This window comes from Pomacea canaliculata, linkage group LG5 (genome assembly GCF_003073045.1).
Source record: "Pomacea canaliculata isolate SZHN2017 linkage group LG5, ASM307304v1, whole genome shotgun sequence".
NCBI lineage: Eukaryota > Metazoa > Mollusca > Gastropoda > Architaenioglossa > Ampullariidae > Pomacea > Pomacea canaliculata.
Window position 1 is genome coordinate 26,843,840 of NC_037594.1, and position 16,623 is coordinate 26,860,462.

Genomic DNA, 16,623 nt, shown 5'->3' on the forward strand with positions numbered 1-16,623 from the left:
CCGTATTTTTTTTATTGACCTGCTACGTATACTTAAGCTGCGCTATATATTTTGATGGATATGGTAAAGTTTTAAATGCCCTACAAAATGGTTACATGTTTTCTGTCACGCTGATCTTGTTTTCGACTTAGTGAGCTGACATATATACTGCTAATTTATATACTGTTTTACCTTTTTTTTGACTTCATTTATTTCTGTTAAGTGCGCCCTTACATACTCATCACCTAGCCGACCCTCACCCCCATACACACACCACCCCATTCCTCCGACATAAAGCGAAAGGAAGGGAAAGGGAGACTTTCATAATGACGATTAAAAAAAAAAGTCGGTACAAGTATTTAAAATTTTTATTATTGATCTCTAAATTTGTCCCCACCAAAAAATTGTGACAAACGACGCACACATCGTCGATTCTTAGACAATAAACAGCTTGAAACTGCATTGCTTTATAGTTGTCTCTATAGATGCATGTATAAATAGAAAATGCGTCTGGTCGTCACTTCGCGGATGTATCCCAATGTCAAAAATCATCCTAGTATTTCCTCCAGCTTACGTATTGCTATCCAGATGTAAGATGTGGAAACAGTTGAGGCTACCTATAGTTCTCATGCTTTTTGAATGTCATGTTTCTTTTATAGACACCAACTACTCAAGGCATACAGCATAGTACAAACAATAACTTTTTGTTTGGTTTGTCAAAAGAAAGGGAAAACTGATTTGTTTTCCCAAGAAAAGTACAAACATTTTTCAAATGAAAATAAAACAGTTATAATTCAGACAAAAGCGTTAAACGTGTAGCCCGTTACGTCATCCGAACGTTAGCGCGAAGCTGCATGCACATGTCCAAGACTCCCCTCCCAAAATGTTTATTTACCTCTAGATTAGGCCAAGTCATGGGCAGAATAATCTGTGTTCATGCTTATGTAAGAGGCTGATGTCATGCACTTGACCCATAGTTCGTGCTTGACCTTTGGGAGGAGAGAGAAGCTTTTGCTTTTTGTTGTGGCCTTCCGACGCTTTGCGCGTGACCTAGTTGGAGTTTCCGGGTAGATCCATCATTTTTTTACAGACCTACACCTCCTACGTATTTTCACGTCTTCTGTTGAGGACATAATGGAGAAGACGACAAAAATCGCACACAGCAATTGCTGCAAAGATGGACGAAATAGCGAGGGTACAAATCATCCCAACGGCTTGAGAAGATAGTCGCTTGTCATGGACGCTGGTCTTTTTGCGGACCTGTTTACTCATCTTCGAATATTGCACTATAAGCTCTTTCCCTGTATCCTTCACTTCCTGCTGTAAACTTTCTTGACTCTTATTAACTGGAAAGTGGCAATGGCAAGTGCAATATCCTGCTTTCTGCTCGTCCCCATGTTTTTGAATCTTTGGAAATAGCGCAAAAGGGAAAATTATGTAAAAATTATTTTTAAAAAAGTACGTCAACTTTAAGTTTAACAGAATCGATATATCTATATATTACAGTAATTGCTTTATGAATATTTTACAGAATGTATTTAAGAAAGTAAATGCATGGTTATTAAATGATCAGACGAAAGCCAAGCAAACAAACAAGTCACAGAAATGTAGTCGGTTACTAATAATCATGCTTACACTTTCAGCAGTAACCATCTTTGTTGTCGTCGGGTTTGAGTTTTCTTGTAGTGTTACACGGTTGGTTGCATTCTCCTTTAGCATTTCACGGGTAGTTGCATCCTCTTCTGGAGTTTCAAGGGTAGTTTGTTTATCTTCTGGCGTTTCACGGGTAGTTGCATCCTGTTTTGGTGTTTCACGGGTAGTTGCGTTCTCTTCTGAAATTTCACGGGTAGTTGCCTTATCTTCTGGCATTTCAGGGGTAGTTGCAGTCTCTTCTGACGTTTCACGGGTAGTTGCAGTCTCTTCTGACGTTTCACGGGTAGTTGCATTCTCTTCTGGAATTTCAAGGTCTGCTGCATTATCGTCTGGGGTTTCAAGGGAGGTTGCAGACTCTTCAGACTTGATGAACGAACTGCAGCTTATATCCGACGTTAGGTCTGAGACTTCAGAGGAGTAAACAAGTAACAATATTTAGAACACTGCTATAAGCACCTCTGTTGATTTCAAAATAGGTCTTCCTTCAATACAAATCTTTTATTATTGCCACGATTTTGCTAACCAGAAACTACTAGAGAGCTTTGAAATCTTATAACCTGTTAAAGATAAAATAGAATGCTAAACAAATGATGACGTTCGAAATGCTTTAAAAATCCTCTTCCTCCTCCTCCTCATCATCATCATCCTCATCATCATCTTGAGCTTGATGCTCGTTTGCTTGCACGGACATCATTTATGTGTGTTTATGCTCAACGTTTATACGTTTTGCGTATGCGTGCGTGAGTGCGTGTGTGCGACTGTACATGAAGCCTCCGTTAAAATTAACGGTAAACTTTTTTCTGCAAGTATCAGTTATGAATGGTTGTACATTTTATGTCTAGAGTTCACTTTTAAAACCATCGTACTTCATCCTGCCGTATCCCTAGAGGGCGTTGCCCCTATTTTCTTCAGTCATCCTCTACCCAGGAGCCAAATGTATGAAGCAAGACAGCATCCAAGTCAGAGACTGCACAAAGTACAAAGTCACCAATACACATCGCGGGGAAAACAAATTTGTACCTTGTAGTTGAAGTCCGGTAGTAACCACGAGGACCATCCCTTCATGCTTCACAGTTTCCAGTCAGTGACATTGTAACAGTTTTTATTTGTCCTGGACTTGGAAACTCTCTTGCTTCATAATTTGACTTATGCAACAGTTGGTGGTCACCTGGTTCACGTGTTATATTGTCTTCGTCTCCATAAACTTCAACCTCGCACAGTATTAAGTAGTTTCCCGTCTTTGATATGCGGAGAGACCGGCCCCAGATGGACTGCGTACAGTTGAGGGTCGTCTGAGGTTCAGCAACACCAGTAAAGTTACGACAGAGTGTAAATCCTTGAAAACGCCCGAGTTCCACCAGAAAGTTGGACAGTCTCTCATCTGGAAAATACATACAAACAATTTACCTTGGTGTTTTCATTTCTACTCGTGTCTCACCTGAATGGTTTTATTCTTTATATACTTTGTTTTCTCCAGTTCACTTACCGGTAGAATTACAGTCTAGGCAGCCCGTAATAATGACACGTGACACGAGTATCAGCTTTCCAAAATCCACCTTCCACCAGTGGTTTGTTGTATTCTTTGTAAATGAGCGGCTGCACGATTTGTTGCCCAGTGAACCCAGGTTTCCGTCAACGGCGTAACTTGCGTTGTAGTTGTTGTTTGTCGATGCAGAACTTCTGTTGCATGGTGCATTTAGCGCATAATTTTTCTGCCCTGTGTAAGAAGTAAAAACATGCAAGTCATAAGTAGAGGAGGAGCAAAAGACATCAGCGAACAGCACAGAGAAGGAACTCGTCATCACGTGGTAGACGACAAGACGACTTGAGAGCTCTCGTATTAACCGAGGAGCAAAAGTGAGCCACACAAGGTCTGCACTCAGCCACACACACACAAAACAAACAAACCAACCAAAAACCAACCAACCAAAAACCCACCAACCAACAGAAAAACCGTAAAACAAAACAAAACAAAACCCACAACCAAACAAACCAAAAAAAAAATACAACAAAAAGCAAAAAAGCCAACAACCAAACAAACCAAAAAAAGCCAACAACAACAAAACAACAACAACAACAACAACAACAACAACAACAACAACAACAATTAAAAACAAAAGAACAAGAAACAGCCACCTCTGTCCCCGACTGTCCATCCCATGATCCTCACATCACACAGCTCAAGCGCAGTGGCTTTGACCTGGCGCACCCGCACGTATCGACCCTTGACGTTGGTGACGATACACGTGATGTTGATGGTGACGTAGCAGCCCTCTCGTTGCACCACTTGACGAGAGAAGCACGAGACGTAACACTCTCTTTGGAAGGTGTTGCATGAAGTCGTCCCAATGTCTACGCTGACTGAATCTGTGTAAGGTGTGAAATCAAGGTAAATCAGACTGTCAGACACGCGTGCAATCAGCAAACACCTCAGAACTAGAGAATATGTAGATAATAGCGGTGGAGAGAATAATCTCTCTTTGCTTTTAAAATTTAGGTTGAAATAATCAGGGAAATTTATACAAGTTAAATAGCGTAGTATCTTGATATAGACACATTTCCAAGAGATAATAAAGGACAATACGCGTGTCTATCAGAGAAATAATTAAGATTTTACCAAAAGTTTTTCATAGTCTACAAATAAACTAAAATATAATGTTTTTGAGACCACAAAACTATAAAATATTTTGCACAAAATGTCTTTGGGCTTGTCTGATGTAGATGTTAGTCTTCGCGCTTGTTGGTGTGTACTTGAAATTACATTCCATAGTCATTAAGTGAGAGTAATGCTCGACTCCCTGTAAGGTGTCCTCACAAATAAAATCTCGTCGTGAAGGCAAAGAACTACAGCAAAAGTAACGAGCTAGTGCAACAGACAGAAAGTTCAGTAGTTACGAAATGACAAAAAAGTGTTTATCAACAAGAAAACAGAAGCGTGGTAACCAATTCCCGAACGTGTGTGTTTGTGTGTGTGTGTGTGCATGAATGTGTGTGTGTGTGTGTGCATGAATGTGTGAGAGAGAGAGAGTGCGTGTGTTACCATTTTCACTAGTGATGGCTTCAACGAGAATGTTGCTGATGAAGAATGTTTCATTCAAATCCATTTTCCAGACTTTCCTCAGGGTGGGAAGTATCGCAGCGCCGCACGACCCAAGGCTGTTCGTTACATCTTGTCCGCTCTCTACACCCTGAGGACAACAGACGGGCCGGGGAACCAACTCTGAATAGGCTTTGAAAAAGACAAGGCAAAAATCATGAGTGGGCTAAAGTCCATTTTTCTCAATGCGTGGTTTTCTCTTACCTCCGGCAACACCGTTCAACTATTGAACACATGTTCATGGCCAGATCCATGATGGTCTTCTGCAATACAATACAACAACAAAATACAATACAGCTTTATTGATTCCCAGGGGCAATTCAAGATAGTTCTCGTACTAGCAATAATATGCACATTTACATGATATAAAAAGATAATATAAATGTACATGTTGAAATATTCTCTCTCTCTCACAAACACATTCCCAATAACAGGAGATACAGTGGGTGATTTCATGATGACTGAGATGAGAGCGACTGAAGTCTTTGGGTTGACTGGGTCTAGTGATTTTAGGGACAGGTACAATGTGTAAAAGTTTCCAAATGTCAGGAATGTGACCAAAATCCATAGACAACTTGAAAAGATGTAAAACTTCACTAAGTTATTCGGCACAGTAGTGAAGGTTGCGTCCACAGATCCCGTGTGGACCCGGAGCCTTGTTTACATTTACTGGCCTCAAGAGATGTTAGAGGACGGGGTAATCACACACAGAAAGAGGAAATTAATAAGACAAATATTTTTTAAAAACAGCCAAAAAACAGAACACTCTGAACACCCACCGAAGGTTGAGAATATTTTCAAAAAAAAAAAAAAAAAAAGAAACATACTTATTCGATTTTAATATGTTATTAAACACATTAAAAAAATCCTAACTTAAAGGTTACATGATATCTTGTTCGTTGGGTGTCTATTACATTTCATCTCTAAAGAATTAATTAACAAAAACTCTTCTCTCCAAAAAGGGGGAGGTGTGAAGAAGTGGGAGATCCTAATTAGAGTTTATGCTATTTGTTTGCCAATATTAGCAGATACGCCAGGACAAAGCAGTTAGCGGATTAAAATCAATTTGCACACCCGAATAAACGGCTAAACCTGAACGAGCACAGTTAGTAAAAATATGGCTCTGTCTATCTATTTATTTAGTTAGTCAAATATAAAGATATGGAAAAATGTTCAAAGTTATCATATTAACGATCATCCGATTCAATATGATATGATACTTTCAATTCTATAAAAGACTACTAGGTGTCTCACTAACAAGCAAACAGCAGAGATACACATGGCATGTTACTTACTCTGCATTAGCAAAGTGTTGAGACAAGAAATTAAAATCTGTAAAAAGAAAACACCATCCATGGTTGTAAAGCAGTTATCTTCTCTCACTAGCAGTCTGCTCCGTCTGAAGTGCTTGTCGTGTCTGTCACCCGCGGATCGCGACAGGAAGCGTTTGCCTGCAACGTGTGGGCCTCCATGGCAGCGAGACACTTTGTAAATAATTGAAAGTATTTTTATAGCGGAGTCTTGTCTTTTTCCTTTAACATACTTTTTTTTATTTTTGGTGAGCCTCCAGCCAGACACTCAGCAGAGGATGCGTAGACTGATGTAGACTGTCGCAGGGCCTAGCACTGCCTGTCGTGCTCAGTGCACGTGACACTCGTTCGATCAGCTGACCTTGAAAATGCGCTCTTTTCTAAACATCATGGCGGCGTAGGTTTCTGAATACCTTACATTTTTTTTTATTGTGAAACATCAGACATTCGTTCCTGGGAGAGATCTCGCTGGATAGTTTACTGGACGAGAGTTCATAATTGGTTAAATCAAACATTTCTTGTTGTTTGGTTTCTATAAGAATTTTTATTAAAAGGACAAGAAAAGTCTCTTTACTCCTGAAATTTTAGTGCTCCTTTAATTTACTAGACCCTGTTTGTGATATAAGTAAAAGAGATGGCAAAAGATAATATGGGCAATGTTTGGCTGCAGGACTGATTCAAACAATAAAGTGACAATACCAACGTTTAATTTCCAGAAAAATCTTTGACTTTCAGAAGTGCATTTTAATTTTGTAAAGATTGAAAAAGAAATCCACAGGATCAATTGCGTTTCTCAATTTACAACATAGCTTTTCCAAGATCAGTTTAGGTGACATCTAATCTCTGGTGTAAAAAGAAATTAAGTGAGAAAAGATCTTTAGGGGGCAAACATTTGGACTCTTGACATAAAAAAATTAAAACCTTTCCAGACACTTTTAGTTAGCTGTTATTATTTTTGCTCAAAGTATTTGGCATCTTGGAGTTTTATGAAGGCTTATGGATCTACTGTTGCTTAATATTCTTGGTCAAGCGTTGATACCCGATATATTAAAAAAGTTGTCAGTCATCTTTGATAAAATCCGAAACACGAAGGAAAGAGTTTGTCAAACATGTTTACGAAACACGGTGAGATGTGTATCAGAAGCTGGCTCAAGGAAAACACCACGTGACCCAGCCTCAAAAGCCTTCATCAAGAACTGAACACTTCTCTTTTCTTTAATCTCCTTCACAGTTGCTTAGTGGTATTGTCTCGGTAGCTAGGAATTTTTTCATCTCCACTTTCCGCTAAGCGAGAAAAATACATAATTGATGTGCCAGCCCATCGGAAGAAATTCAAGACGAGTACTCGCAGACCCGTGTTTGTAAAAGCGTTAAGCGATATCTGGTTGGCTATAACAGAGACTGTAGAATGGACATTATTTCAACAGCCTGCCTGCTTTTGTAGACATCACTGATAGTTTACTGTCAATGGTTCGATGTCAGCTAAAGAAATGAAGATAAAGATCAGCACGCACTATAATTCAATGATGTCCTTGGTGGCCTGACAGCTGAGAACCGCATGCAATGAACTTGATATGAATGAATGAAAGAGGGAAGTGGTCGTGAAGAGGCATTGTCTTGCTGATACATTGCCACAGCGACGGCGGGGGAGCCGATGTTTGTAGCAGGAATGAGCTCACCATGGCTCCAGACCCAGGACCACGCCTCGTAGTCACGCGGGCTGTTGTCGGCAGACCTCAGAAACAAGAGAAGTTGAGCAGCAATGAGATGTAGTCTGGGGTACAGGGGGAGTGGTGAAGGCCTATGAGGATGGTACAGCGTTCAGAGAGAAAATGGCGACAATTTTTCCTGGAACGCAAAAGAATCGCTTTTGTTATATGCGGTCTCTCGAACACGCAATGAAAAGTTCAAGAAAGCAGGGATTCACACATGGCTCTTTAAATTTTCTTGTGCTGTTTATATAACCTTTTACTGAGCAAAGCGTTCATCACATGACGCAGATAACAACAACACATGTGACAATCTGCAAGGCCTGACGAGAGGGGGGGACAGGGGGGTCTGGTGTACCCGCGCCCGCGGCTGTCAAGGGGGCCCGGCCTTGGTCAGTGGATTTTTTTTCCTCTTCTCATTTTCTTTTTCTTTTAAAGAAAGGTCTAAGGACAGAACACCCAAGCATTACACATGCAGAAGTTGAGTTGCAAGTGTAGATATTGAGATTCGAATTGTAAACATACATTATATACTGGGAAAATAATTTACGATTACAAGTACAAGGGGCCCGGAGAGGTCGTCTGTCCCGGGGCCCGGGCTGGCTCTCGGCGGCCCTGCAATCTGCACCCCTGACTTCTCACCCTATCATCCCACCCTTCCAATCTCTAAACAAATATTGATGTGCTAGGGAACTGGCAATATGTAACGGTCTGTCTGTTGTCAATCATATCAGACACTCCAACATTTAGCTTAGGCAATAAAATATTTTCCATCCCGAAAAGAACTGAAAAGCAACAGCACTTTTATTTCATATTAGTTGCGGTTTCAAATTAGATGTACCCTTAGATAATAACTGCGAACGAAAAATGATTTTTCAGTAGTTTGAATTATTTTTCTACTGTAATTTTAACTGTAATTACTGTAATCGTTGAAAGTTTAAAACAAAACAGTGCTCCTTAATTTTCAGAAAAATTTCCACTATCTCAACCACCATGTAGACCGAAAAGCTCTTGTGACAATCCGCTAGAACCTAGAAGTGAGTCCATAGACACATCTACCTGCAGAGTGCGCAGGTAAGTCCTTTGATCTCCCCGATCATTAGCATGATCGTGATAGTACTGTGATTCTCCATTTTTACATATAACGAATATATTTCTTCTTTTGTATCTCAGGGTGCTTCCTTTCCATTATCGTCATTGCTTGCTGCATTTAGGGAAAGGGAGAGAAAAAAATGAAGAGGCAAATTCCGATTATTGCCCTTAAATATGCAAAAAGTTAAAAATAAAAATAAACAGTGTTTGAAAAAAATTCTTAAAACAGAGTAGAATCTTGAACATAGATAATAGATTTTTTTATGATCATGTAGGTCGTAGCAGTTTACGATTATTTGTTTTATAGACTATTTCTAGTTATGTATGATCTGCTTTCATCACAGAGTAATAATAACTTTGTAGCTCTGAACTACGAGCTGGATATCTGTAACTCTCATAATGTTAATCTGTGAAAAGATGCTACACCATTGCATTTGACATTTTTTTTACTATCATTGAGTTGATTTGGTGCTCTCGAATACACATAGTACATATTTTTTTCTGTTATATTATTTTATGTTAGAGATTATCCCCTTGTTTCGACAAATTATAGGGCATCACACTGAATGGTATATGAAAGTGTTTGGATTTGAGATTCATGAAGGATGACAGAGAGTTGAATGTTTTGAAAGCATTATTTCAGTGGATTTGCACTGCTCCTTTTCCAAAAGCTTGTGAACTCATTTTAGTTTTTCAAAGAAACATTCTGCAGGTAACCCGATGAGCAGCAAAGAAAAAAAAATCCTCTACCTGTAAGGTCCTCTTTAATTAGTGGCCCTGAGATGTGGGAAGTAGCATGTACAGCCTGGAATACAGTTTGTTAAAATGAATTGCTCTAGCTGGAAGTAACCTCTGGCTACATACCTTTTATTTCATAAAGACAACAATTTGTATTGTTTTGCTGCGTGCATGTCTGTATGTCTGTGTGTCTTTTTACTTTAGAGCCCTATGAGCTTGCCCATTAGGCAGGGATAGGGGGCTATATGTGTTCACTTTTACCATTATTAGATTACACTGTTAGATTATTTGATAAAGCTAGGAACTGACAAACTGACCTTACTTCTGTGAGAAATATTTCAATAATGAAGAGCGTTAGTTAGCCATGTATCTACCATCCAAATGTTTTGACATGTTGATACAAATGTTTCTGACACACACACATACCACACACAACCACACGCACACAAAAGGAAAAACAGCAAAGAAATCAGGGTAAAACATTAGAAAATTTATCAATGATGATTATTACTTTATGTCAAACTATTTATTTCAATTTTGTTCACACTTAATACTCATAACATTAAAACTAGTAAAACTACTCCATGGATAGTGCAAGAAGTGAAACATTGTTTGGTATTTATCTTCATCCTGTGTGGACGCATGGTTATACGGAGAAAATAGAGTGATGGACTTCCCACAAGCAGGTCTGGCCTCGAAAGTCTGTCCACTCTAGTTCTTTCTAGACTTCGGGGCAGGACTTCCTCTAGAGAGTTTTGAGAGTGTCCTTAAAGTGGTCTTTTGACCATGCAACTTCCATAGCTTTCAACAGCCTACACCCCATCTGGAACTCCCGAGCATTCTCCTTCCGCAGTAAGACCCACATCTTCAACATCATTGTGAAGACAGTTCTACTGTATGTTCTGACACCTGGAGAGTGACAAACACCATCAACAACTAGCTCCAGACTTTACCAACCAATGCCTACACCATATTCTGGGAATAAGATGGCCTGAAAAGATCTCCAACAACAGCCTGTGGAGAAGAACCAACCAGAATGCCACTAGCTAAGACATCAAAATCGCAAATGGGGCTGGATAGGACACACCCTTCACACCATTGCCAAGCTGGCACTTGACTGGAACCCTCAGGGGAAGAGGAGAGTTTGGAGACCAAAGCAGACTTGGAAAACAACAGTAGAGAGTGAGGCAAAGGACATCGGAACCACATGGGCCCAACAGAGGGAAGCTGCCCACAACCGAGTCCTCGAAGAGTAACAAGGACTTAACTAACTCTGTTTAGAAGTTTAGAAGTTTAGAAGCACACATCACATCTGTCAAATAGCTGAAAAAGTGATAAAATTGTAGTAATATTTCGGAGCACACATAACATGAGAGTGAAGTCAGAACATTGAGACAAAAGGGTTTGCAGGTGCTGACTAAAAACTTGATATTTTCCAGGACTGATATTATGTGCAAATTATACATTTATCTTTAAAAAGAATAGATAAATTAACAGAGAAAGTGTTGCTTGAAATGTCAAAATCATCTGATCTTTACTTTTGATGTATCCATTAGAAGAGTTTCGATATCTATTCCATTGCATTAGCATGTTATGAAAATACAAACAGTACAGTAGTAAAGTAATTAAAAGTAATTAAAACAAGTGTTAAAAGATGTGCGTCAATGGTAAGTCCACCCTGGTCACGTGATCAAAGAAGTGTAAACGCTGTTACGGGCATGTGCTATTTTTTTGTGCATGCTCAGTGTGTAATATATTCCAAACATTTATCAAACTACACATATATACTTTTAAAATATTTCTTTTATAACTTTTCTTGGAGAAAAGTCGTGATTTCTACAATTAGAATTTATTTAACGATTAAATCCAAAGATGCGGATATAAAGGTATCATCTTCAAGTAAGGGACTAAGCCTCTCGCTTTTTCTCGCCTACTTCGTCAGGAGAGATTCGTCTTTCCTGTGGAGTAAATAATGAAACAGACGACAAACATCGCAGGCGACAACGACAGTAAAGATGGACGAGATGGTCACAACACAAATCAGTCCAACAGCTTGAGAAGACAGGCGCTGGTCAGGGACACTGGTCTTCTTGCGGACCTGCTGGCTCATCTCTTTAGTCTCCACCTTTAACTCCTTCTGTGCTTCCTTCACTTCCTGCTGGACAATTTCCGGACTCTTTGGAACTGGAAAGTGGCAATTGCAGGTGCTGCAGTAAGTCGTGGTCTCGTCATCCACAAATTCTTCCATCTTTTCGATGAAAAATGCAATAAATAGAAACATGATTTAGAATATTTTTGTTGCTCTTACTGTAAACGTAAAGCTATTTTTCTGAGGAATGTAATACTCATCAAGTGGTTTTGTAACTGGACAAACTTTTATTGGGATTTAAACTTGGGATAAAATTGTATCGATAAATTTAAAATGTACTATCAGAGTAAATACACGAAAAAATGTTATGTTATAATAAAATATTTAAAAAATTTATATAAAAATAGTTATGCTAATAAAAATATTACACATTCCTCGTGTTTTCTATAAAATAATTTTGCGGCAAGTTTTGGTTTTGGCCTCAATGACACCAACATAATTTGATTTAATTACACGCTAATAATACACTGTGCTGTCATACGACATCATTACATCATACATGTAACCACTAACTCTTAGTTATACTTACTGGTCCACCTGTCACCATATCTACAGATCCACTGATGTCGTCAGTAGTATTGGACACTGAAGACGAGTTTGAGTTTTCTTCTAATGTTTCAAGAGAGGTTGCATTTTCTTCATACTTGATAATCGAGCCCCAGGTAAAGTTTGATATAAGATCCGACACTTCAGGTGGAACAAAGCAGCAGCAGCAGCAGCAGCAGCAGCAGCAGCAGCAGCAGCAGCAAAAAGAAAATGTTTAAAACAAATACTGACCATGTCGTTGATCAGTCTTCTCTCTTTATTGTATTGAGAAACCGATTGGAAACCCGTGTAACTGGCACAGAGGTAGTTATGGGGCTTGTCAATAAAATTGTTAAAAGAACATAAATATGTAACGTCCCTCTTCTTGATTCGTGTTTAGTCTGGTAGTCGGCGTGTCGTTGACGTATTTGTCAATAATAACCGTAGGCATTTCTAGCTCGTTAGTCAAACACAATATCATTGACTGGGAAAACACGGCCAGTGCTCTACCGCATCTTATGTCGATATCCTCTTGAGCTTATTCAATGGTCATCATAGGAAAAGAAGAAAAGTACGACCGTCATCATCATCATCATCAATCATCAATCATCAATCATCAATCATCAATCATCAATCATCATCATCATCCCTAACCATAATTAAAGTTCTACTTGATTTACCCTTTACTTTTTAGTTAGCACTTATCCACTAAGCTGCTAGGTTGCTAGGCAGCGGGTGAGTCTCATGGGACAAGCTACCTGGGGTAGTGGCATCCGCGTCACCATATACTTCAACTTCGCACAGAACGAGGCTCTGGCCTGTCATTGACACTCGGACCCACTGACCCCAGATGGACTGAGTACAGTTTAAGGTCGTCTTAACTCCAGCCTTGCCACTGAAGTGAAAACACGGGTAGTATATACGTCCTGTCGATGTATGAAGGCCCAGGTCCACATCGAAGTTCTCCAGTTTTTTGTCTGAAAGACATTCAACATTTACAACATATATTGTTTCAGTAATGACTGGTCTTAATGTTTTCTTACACATTTTTGTTAGTTTACTCACACGTACCTTTGCTGATAATGATAATCTGTGATACTAAAATTGGCTTCCCCAAGTCGACCTGGCACCACTGGAGCATCGTTGTGGATGACTTGGAGTAGCCGCAATAATCAGGCTTTCTATCAACTGCGTAACTGGCGGAACTGAAGTAACCGTAGTACATTTTATTCCAGCACCATGCCCACAGTGCGTAGTTCTTCAGCGCTAAGACAGAAAGAAGGAAAAAAAAAGAATTTCGGGGTTTGGTTTTCGATTGCAAAGTCATTTAGCCTCATGAAGCTGCAACTTAGAGAGCCACTCGGAACCTAGTACCTCGTCTTTTAGTGGTGGAGGCCATGTTGGTGTGGAAACTTTAGTATCTTTCTTAATCAAACAAATATCGTTTTACTAAGCTCGCAAAGTTTTGTGTGAAGTTTTGTCAGGTGAAACTGGAACTTTCATCAACATGCTCAGTGCAATTTTTTTAAACGTTTGAAGTCAGCTTAACCAAAGTTTCAATTCTTTGTACATTCGCTATAAAAAAAAAATGGTTTCTCGTGACCAGTGACACACACACACAAAACCGACAATTTGTTTTAATATCAAAACGGTATATATATTTCAATGTTATCACACTTTCATACTCAGTGACATATTGTCATACGGATGCCCAATAGTTACAACAATCAATAATCTGTCATTATCTCTGCTAATAGATGGGAAGAAATTAACAACAACCTCTGTTGGTTTTTCTATCCCCCATGACCTTTACTCCGCACAGCTCGAGTTCACTGACTCTGTTCTGGCGCACGCGCAGGTATCGACCTTTAACGTTGGGGACGCTGCACGTGATCTTGATAGTGACGTAGCAGCCCGCTCTTTGCACCACTTGACGAGAGAAGCACGGGACGTAACATTCTCTTAATTGGAAGGTGTTGCATGAAGTCGTCCCAACGTCTACGCTGACTGAATCTGTGGACCGAAAACGGAACACAAGGAACTCAGGTGTGGTCGAAACCACGAACTTGTGTTACTGGACTGCTAGCAGACGATTTTTACAGTTAATTACTAAAACGAGGCATGATACTACAAAGCTTCCGGTTTAGTCACATTCTTTGTTTAGGCTCGCCGAGACTAACAGCGGAGAACTTCGCAAGAGGCTAAGCGTTGGTCTTGGCAGACAGACAGCAATCCACATATACACGTCCATGTCGAAACAGAATTCGTAAACGTAACGTGGTGGTGTGCAAAATCTGACATAGGAAAAAGAATGAGACAAAGAGAAAAGGGGAGAGAAACGGGGGGACGTGACAGAGAGAGAGGGAAAAGAGCAGCTAGAGAAAAAGTGAGACGAGGGAGAAAACGTGGATGGAAAGAGATGGAAAGAAAAAGAGTCAGAGAGAGAAAATGATCAGAGAGTGTGAAAGAGAAGGAATAAAAATGGATCAGAGATAGAGATATAGATGGAGAGAGACAAACATCAAAACATCTTGAAAGAAAACATGCATGCAGAAGTTTTAGTCAAACACAAACTTTTCATTCTAAAGCATGTGTCAAGTGAGAGAAATAAAAAATGAGTGTGGTGGATGTTGCGTGTATAGTGGATCACGTGTGCGATTTGTGGACTACCAGAGTCGTTGGAGACGGCCTCAACAACAATGCTGTTGACGAAGAACGTTGAGTTCAAATCCAGCTTCCAGCTGGTGAGGCTCTTGCTTGAAGATAATCCACACGAGCGACTGGAACTTCCTCCACTTACTGTCGTTCTCTCCACTTGAGAACAATAGACAGGCGCACCTGTCGTCTGTGAATAGCCTTTGAAAAGGAACGAGACAAACTTCATGACTGTGCAGAAGCTCTTTTTTTTAATGCATGGTTTTGTCCTACCCCACAGAAAATAACTCCCCCTCCACCTACGAAAGATTTCTCTTGGAATCATAATTCTGTCACCCTTCTTTAGTGATCTCTTTATGCTTTGTTAACATAGCATAGTATCTTACAAATACGGACTGACCAAAGACATGCCACAAAATAAAATGTTTAGAAGTAGAAACCAAAAATCCACAACAGAAAACTAAACAAGTAATAAAAATTAACAATAAAATAAAACAAAACACCCCCCCCCCGACAAAAAAAAACAACAAAAAACAAAAAAACAAAACAAAAAACAAAAACCTAAAAAAAAAAAATGCTTAAAAGGAAGGTGAGAATTTCCCAATCTTGATGGGGTACTAAAATTTAGATTAACTGTTCTCCGGCTAAAACATTCTTTTGTCAAAAGAAAGTAGCGTTCTAAACTTACATAAAATATTCCAAAAAGTGCATCTTTGAAAGATTAATGAAACAAAAATTTTACTATAATTTATAATCCTTAATCGTAAATATTAGCAAAATTAGTGAGAAAGAAAAGGGAATAATTAAGTAAAATACTTGCCATCTACTAAAGTCCTTCAAACGTACACAAAGAAAAAAAAAACCCTAAGCTGATGTAGATGTCACCAAAATGTATTTAACACTTTAAATATTAACAAGTTTACCCTCTGATACTTTTGTTAAACATAGACACGTGGTAATTGCAATTTTATATAAACTTAAATGTTACCAAAATAAATTACTTCATTAAGTAAATATTTGCAATTAAATATCAACAAGAACCATGTCACACTTACTGTGAGGTAAGATAATCAAGAAAAGAAATATTAACTGGAAAACAAGAACATTATCCATGGTCCTTGAGCAGGTCTCCTCCAGCGGTGCTCTCCCTCCCAAGTGTTTGTCACCTACAGATCCTCGCAGACAAATTTTCTGTTCATGTTAATGGCTCCATGGCAGCAAGAAGTAAGGTAGGCTGATGCTATCATAATTTAAAAAACCCCTTCAGATGAAAGTCTTATGGATTATGAGATTGTGAGAATAATTACTGAGCGGGAATTTCTTTTTCCATTTACATGCGAGTAGCTTCTGAGTCTTTGACAGCAAACTTCAAGGTTCGTCCCCGAGAATAAGATTTGTTCAACTTTTTTTCGGTGCCGGAATTGCGTTCTTTGTAGTCTGATCTTTGAGAATATTCTGTCTTATCAGACGACAAAAAGGTGTTCCATGAATCTCTTAATGTCCGGGTAAATTTATAGACAGGTGTTTCTGTAAACAAAAGAAACGTTTTGTCGGGTAGGTCATGCGTGGAAAAGAGCTGTTAATGGTTAAAAGAATTTTCTACAGTTTTTGTTTTATTTGTACAGCGATTTAAAGAGAGAATTGCTTCATCTTTAAGCAATGCCACTGATATGTTGCGCAGTATTATGAGAAATAAAACTACAGCAAGCTAAAAAG

At 39.1% G+C, this 16,623-nt stretch overlaps 2 protein-coding genes across 2 annotated transcripts; both read right to left on the minus strand.

The window, feature by feature from the left end:
* Window positions 1-386: 386 nt before the first annotated feature.
* LOC112564551 lies at window positions 387-6,601 on the minus strand. Its single transcript, XM_025239440.1, has 7 exons — window positions 6,025-6,601; window positions 4,673-4,861; window positions 3,769-3,999; window positions 3,119-3,349; window positions 2,801-3,013; window positions 1,615-2,039; window positions 387-1,386 (listed from the first exon to the last, which is right to left on the minus strand). The coding sequence occupies exons 1-7, from the start codon at window positions 6,083-6,085 to the stop codon at window positions 1,081-1,083; spliced, it is 1,656 nt and encodes a 551-aa protein (XP_025095225.1). The 5' UTR covers window positions 6,086-6,601; the 3' UTR covers window positions 387-1,080.
* A 4,090-nt stretch (window positions 6,602-10,691) lies between these two features.
* LOC112564661 lies at window positions 10,692-16,054 on the minus strand. Its single transcript, XM_025239628.1, has 7 exons — window positions 15,963-16,054; window positions 14,923-15,108; window positions 14,032-14,265; window positions 13,324-13,518; window positions 13,011-13,229; window positions 12,257-12,414; window positions 10,692-11,826 (listed from the first exon to the last, which is right to left on the minus strand). The coding sequence occupies exons 1-7, from the start codon at window positions 16,018-16,020 to the stop codon at window positions 11,509-11,511; spliced, it is 1,368 nt and encodes a 455-aa protein (XP_025095413.1). The 5' UTR covers window positions 16,021-16,054; the 3' UTR covers window positions 10,692-11,508.
* Window positions 16,055-16,623: the final 569 nt, after the last annotated feature.